General features: G+C 41.0%; 1 protein-coding gene across 1 annotated transcript; it reads right to left on the minus strand.

Moving 5' to 3' along the window:
* Positions 1-2354: 2354 nt before the first annotated feature.
* On the minus strand, positions 2355-6783 carry LOC101995458 (mas-related G-protein coupled receptor member B4-like). The gene is given in 3 exon segments (XM_013350248.2): positions 2355-2949; positions 2951-3367; positions 6752-6783. Coding segments are annotated over 3 exon segments (1044 nt in total).
* Positions 6784-7019: the final 236 nt, after the last annotated feature.

The raw sequence follows: 7019 nt of genomic DNA on the forward strand, positions 1-7019 counted from the left end.
CTATCTACCTATCATCTATCTATCTATCTATCTATCTATCTATCTATCTATCCATCATCTATCTATCTATCTATCTATCTATCTATCTATCTATCTATCCATCATCTATCTATCTATCTATCTATCTATCTATCTATCTATCTATCTATCTATCTATCTATCTATCTATCTATCTATTATGCACAGTGTTCTGTCTGTATGTATGGATGCCAGAAGAGGGCACCAGATCTAATAATATATGGTTGTGAGTCACCATGTGGTTGCTGAGGATTCAATTCAGGACTTCTGTAAGAGCAGCCAGGGCTTTTAAATTTTGAGCCATCTCTCCAGCCTTTAGGGTGTTAAAGGGGACTTTTAATGAGATTTAGTGAGACTTTTAATTCATTTAAATTTTTATGTAACTTTTAGATCTAACTGTGTTTCATGTGAGCCTAATATGTAATCTCGGCAGCAGAGAATTGAAAGATTGTAGCTTAAAAGTGAAATGTTTGTGTGTCAAGTTGACAAGTGCTGAAATATTCGAGTTAGTAAACTATTGTATTATCATAGCATGGGATCTCGTGAAAACAGAAGTCTCAGCTGAATATTATCTATTCAGTTTGGCTATGGGTGTGTATGTGAGGTACTATCTTATTTGTTAATTGATGGTTAGGACTTAGCCTACTGTGAACCTTATGCAAGTGGTTTGGGGCTGTATAAAAGAGTGAGCAAGCAAGCCAATAACTAGTGTTCCTCAGTGGTTTCTGCCTTCTAATACCTACCCCGACTTCCTTCAAAAACAAACTCTGACCACAAGTATAAGCCATATAGTCTTTCCTTCTCTAATATTCTTTTGGCAAGAGCATTGTATCATGGGAACAGAAAGGAATATAGAAGAGCATGGGAAAAATAGATTATGAGAATAGTATATAAGTTAAGACTCAGGTTCTGAGATCTCAGAATGGAGCAAGGACTCTGACAGAATCTGGGCTAGGGACTATGCCTGTGAAAACTCTGTTTGAAAATACTGACTTCATTTTACTCTTGTTCTGAGAAATTGAATTTAAAGATAACGGACTGCTTCTTTGATGAAGGAAAGGTGTATGGGCAAGCTTCAAATTTTGGTAAGGAGAATGTAGATTTTAAAGAAACATTAATTGATGAGTCATTACAGAATGCCCTGAGCTCTGTACTGGGAAAACAGGGAAGAGTTTTTTGAGGGGCCATGTAAAGAACCTCATACACTGTAATTCAAGAGACCATTTTACATCTCCAACTGGTGTCAGAACTTGGCATTGGTTTCTACATAGTGCTGGTGTTGATGGAATGGAAGAAGTAAGATGGAGGGGACATAGAAGTCAGCAGTGGTGAGCACTGGAGTAACTGAGAAGAGCTCCTCGGTGACTGTGTGAAGAAAGAAAGGTGATGTCTTAGATGCAGTGAAAATTTCAGGATAGTGGAGATGACGGAGCCATTGGACATCAGTCAAGGTGGAATACAGGTAGCAATGGGTCTGGCCTAGGCTACTTATGTTTCAGGAATCAAAGATGCAGAAGAAAGGCTACCAGAGACAATGCTATCAGCACCTGGGAACCATGTAAATCTGACAGGGACTCTGTGGAAAAGAAATGAACGCTAGTGGAACCATTGAAAACTTTTGTCATGAAATATGGTTCCCAGAGAGGGAGGATCAAAATGAATACATACAGAGAAGAGGGAACCATGTCCATGGATTGATAAACAAGGCATAGTGAAAGGAAACCACAGGAAGGCAGTCTACATTCACCTTCAAGCATGCAGGGATGTTAATATATCTGATGATAAAACCTGCTTTAAATAGTGGGCACAACCAGCTTGAATGTGATGATTCTAATCTGGTTAAGGCAAATTTAACAGGTTGTCTTAAGATTGCATATTTGTTTGCTAAGCAATTTATACAAGAGGTATTTTTAAGGTTATACACATATTCTAAAGCCTTCAGAAATTAAAAGAGACTGGGATTGTGGGCAATTTTACTCAATTATTTTGAGACAAAAGTGTTACAAACAGAATATTAGTGCAAAATATAACCTTAATTTAATCATTGTCAAGTTCAATACCAAAAAAAATTGACCTTTCCTTCATGGCCTTAAGACTTCCCCCGAGGGGTTGTGATTCTTCACAATGGGAACTATTCTGCCCCCGAGCTGCAACTTCAGGGATGCTGCAAGCAGTACCTGATTGAATAGTCTTGTCTCATTCAAATTTCACAAGAATAATTGTTCTTTTCAACATATATAATGTAAGGTATTCAATTGAAAATGTTATCAAAATTGCCCATATGGATAAAAACAAAGTTGTCTCTCATCCCTACTTCTCTATAAGCAAAGCAACTCTCAACTGCTGCACAAGACTGTCTCCTGCTCTTCAGGCTCTCCTGAAGAGCCCCTCACTCCAACTTCCTCCTCAGGAGTGTCCTGAATGGCTCTCTGCAGATGCATCTTCAGAGTCTGCTGTTGTAACCTGTGATGCCTAATGGAGCCAACAAGGAAGTAAATGATGGGATTGGCACAGCTGTTAACACAGGATAAAAATGATGACATTTCAAAAACATTGCAGATGAAAACTACCCCAGTCCAAAATAAGAAAAACCAGTAAATCCCATAGGACAAGCCAAAGAGTAGGAAGACCAGCACTGTGAAGGCAATGGTTACATACAGCCTGGTCACTGGTATCCGTCTTGAGTCACAGAAAATTCTGAAGAGCAGAGTCAGGGTTGACCCTAAGAGGACTACAATTAACACAATTAACCAGACAAAAGTGATGAAATCTAGTTTCATACACCAACCATAATCAAAACTATAAAGCCAGCCACATGCCTTCCCTTCCAGGAGGCTCAACAGCAGGGACAAGGCCCAGAGCAGAGTGCACATGACAGTTGATGTATGTCTTGGGCGTCTGCAACGATACCAGATGGGACACACAACAGAGACAACGCTCAGCACTAATGGCAGTGAGCATGCTCAGACCTGCAAGGTAAGCAAAATTGAGCAAAATATTCAAAGAGTTGGGTATATCAATGTAGATGCCATGGACATCAAAATGCTTCTCCAGGGAATATAAAGTCTCAAAGCAGAGGAAGAGGAAGTCAGCCCCGGCAAGGTTGAGGATGTAGACAGAGAAGGTATTCCTGTGCATGCAGAAGCCAAGAAGGAAAAGCACTATGGCATTTCCAACCAGCCCGACCAGGGAAACGATGACAGTAAGAATATTCAGTGTGTAGAACATTGTACCATACGTAGAACAGTTTAAATATTGATTGTAGACACTTTCATTCACTGCTGTGTTGTTAGTCCAGTTGGTAGCTGGGGTGGCTGAACCCATGTTTAGAAATTCTCCAACATTGTCCCTAAAATGAAAAACAAGACATAAGCATTTGCTGTATACTTTCTGGTTTTCAGGTTAACTCTGCTCTGTGGGAATGACTGACCCTGATTCATGAGGAGGAGGAAACAGGTTTACAGACATTTGTCAAATCTTAAATTTTAGCAACTACTTCCAAATGACATTTTCATTGACTTGGACTACCTGCAAATCAGATCATCTACCCACGCTGGAGTTGCTGATTGCTCCAGTACAGCCACTCAGCATCCTATGCTGTATCAGAACGAGACAGGGCTTTGAGCACAATTTGCCTTCTGTCCTGAGGCTGAGGTTTTTCCTCAGGTGAGAAGTATAGAAGCCCCAGCATGTACACAATAGACGCCTTTAGTCACTGGGAGAGAGGTCTTCCAATGGGGAAAAATGGAATCAAGTATGAGAGTCAAGAAGGGAATGGGCTGTTACTATGACCTCTGTGGGATCAGCCAGAGTTATTGGGCTAGAAGTGCTGGTCACCATTTCACATTTTTGAAACTAGAAAGCAGAGAGCAAGACTTTTCTGTTGTCTGTTACTATATCACAAGTATCTGCTTCTCTACAGAGGCCACCGTGGGCAGTTAAGAAATGTAACAAATGAAGGATTAAGTGGGCAACAGCCTTGAATGTATTGGATCACACAACTGCTAAAACATGACATCATGAAGTTTTCAGGCAAATGCACTCAACATTAACTGTTAAGTAAATGATAACCAGGCCACAATTCACAGTCTCAGAGAAGTTGGGCAAAGAGGAGGGCTCTAGGAGGATGCATGGAACCCCATGATAAGGGAAATAAAATAGAGTTTTGGTGGTAGATTGAGGACAGTTGTGGAAGAGAGCAGTAGGGATTAGGTTGGGTGTGGAAAGGATGGAAGGAGAGAATGCTGGGAGAGACATCTGTAGTTGCAGGCATTTGGTGATGTTGTGGAAACTTGTTGCAATGAAAACTTCATGGAAGCTCTGAAGGTGAGCCTGACAAGAACTCCTAGTAATGAAGGACATGGAATTTTAACTGGTTATCTTTTATAGCCAGGCAAGGATTCTAGTCATGGTGGGACTGGGTTGCATCCAGTTTAATTGTTGGCCATGGAGATCTGATGGAAATCCCTAAACACCTCAGGTGTAGGACAGGTCACTCTCTGAAAACTGACAGTAGGGCTCTATCGCCAAGGACAACATCAACACAGCTCTTTGAATGTAGAGAGGTCTAGCTGGTGCATACATGGAGACTTCACCCCTACGTTATCATCTCTCTGGTGTGAAAGGTACTTTGCAGCTTACAGAACGTGAATCCTGGATACCAGCCCTGCCGCAAAACCCTCAACCTACAATTGGTTCTGTCTGCAAGAAGTGCTGGGGCAATGGAGACCCAGAACTTGTGGGAGTGGCCAACCAAGTTTGGATTTAACTTGAGACCCATGCCATGAGAGGGAACTCATAGCCTACACTTCCTGGATGGCAAGGAACCAGAGACCTGGATAGCCCAGAGACCTGAGGTAGAACCAAACACAATAGAAAAAAAATCAGTAAAATGACTCCTAATCATATTTTGCTATACTCATAGACTGATGCCTTGTCCAGTCATCATCAGATGTTTTTTTTTCCAGCAGCAGATTGGAGAGATGCAGAATCACACAACCAGGCAATATACAGAGAAAGAGTCCAAATGGAAAGTCTCCACTGGTTCCTTCTACTAGGAGATTTTGGAACTGCAGAGAAGAGGAGAACAGAAGATTTCAGGAGTCAATTGGAATGGAAGACATTGGGAGAACTTGAACCATCAAATCAACTCAGCAAGGCTAACATGAGCTCATAGAAACTGAAGCAGCAAGTGTGGGCCCTGAATAGGTCTGTACCAGCTCCTCTGCACATGTGCTCTGAATGTTTGGTGTTTTTGTGAGAGTCCTAACAGTAGGAGCAGGTGTATCTCTGACTCTTTTACCTGTTTTGGGGACTCTTTCTCCTATTGGATTGCCTTGTCCAGCCACGATAGGAGGGTTTTTGCCTTGTTTTATTGTATGTTGTTTTGTCCTATTTGGATGTCTCTATTGGAGGTCTGTTATTTTCTAAAGAGGAAATGGGGGGGGGGTGGATATGAGGGAAAGAGGGATTAGTGAGAGCTGAGAGGAGCAGAGGGAAGGGAAACTGTGGTCAGGATGCATTGTAAGAGAAAGGAATCTATTTTCAATAAAAAGAAAAAAAATAAATAAACAGATAAATGAATTAATGAATGAATCAAGAGCTCAAATGTAGGGGCTGGAGAGATGGCTCAATGATTAAGAGCATTGCCTGCTCTTCCAAAGGTCCTGAGTTCAATTCCCAGCAACCACATGGTGGCTCACAACCATCTGTAATGATGTCTGGTGCCCTCTTCTGGCCTGCAGACATACACACAGACAGAATATTGTATACATAATAAATAAATAAATATTAAAAAAGAGCTCAAATGTAGCTGAAAATTTAAAGTAATCATTACACAAATGTTTTAAAACAAGTTCAATACCAAGAAACACGTCAATATGAAGAAATTATAATCACTAATAATTTCTTCAGGGGAAAACTTTAGTGATTTTGAAGAATTTCTTAAGCTACAGAGATGAATAATGACAGCTGTTATCATTCTGCAACCCAGAAATGTCCAATATATAGTTGTATCTGTGAGCCAGAAGCATTTCAGACACGAGGTTAGACATTTGATAGATTCAATTTGTGTACTGAGAGCTAGCTGAGGTTTTGTGTAGATAAAACAGCACAGGCCAATGGGATAGGATGTGTGGGCTAGACAAAACAGGGAATAGAAAGTACCCGGTCTTAGAATACCGTGCCATCCTCTAGGAAGATCGTGAAGATGTATGTAGATACAAGCAGGTCCATAAACCAATATCAGCATGGTTGAGGCAGGCAGGATCACTTAGTGTTTTACCTCACTCTCACCTGTCCATATATTTTTGATAGATTCTTCTTACCCCTTCTGAGAGTCACAGAGGAATTCTGAGAAAGCACATATGCCCTGGTATTTCACTTCCCATTACCACACTGGCCAGTGGGATTTGAATGAGGACTGTTCCTGTACCTGCTGCTTTTTCACTGGAACAGAGATCAGAGAGACCACCATGAGAACTCAGACTAGCAAAGTTCCCTGTGTTAGCCCTCCCACAGTGGCTGGGAATGATGTAAGGTGCAGTTTAGGCCCAATACGGTTGATCCTGGCTTGGGCTGTTGAGAGCTGACAATGAAAAAGGATCAGAACCCAACTGTTCAAACCTACTGAGCTTCAGAAGCAGAAGACTGAGAAGAGCAACAAAGCATCCACTCTTCAGCTTACCAACAATGAAGGACTATTGTCAACATTTACTGTTGTGCTTTTCTGTACCTCCGTACCTGGGTTATGCTCTTCATGATCATCATTCCTCTTTGCAACATCTAACCTCATCCCATACACTTCTCTCCTTCCAATCTTGCTGCTTCTCTCTTTACCACAAGGCACACAATTGCTTTGCAGTACTTTCTTAATTAACCTGAACTTCCCAGTTTTTCTATATTATCATATCTTTGTTAGTATTAGGAGTGCAGTTGTTTTAAACTGCTCTTCTTTTCTTTCTCATGCAAATATTAGGTTGGTTTTTGTGTTGAGTTGGTCT

This window comes from Microtus ochrogaster, chromosome 22 (assembly GCF_000317375.1).
Source record: "Microtus ochrogaster isolate Prairie Vole_2 chromosome 22, MicOch1.0, whole genome shotgun sequence".
Lineage (NCBI taxonomy): Eukaryota > Metazoa > Chordata > Mammalia > Rodentia > Cricetidae > Microtus > Microtus ochrogaster.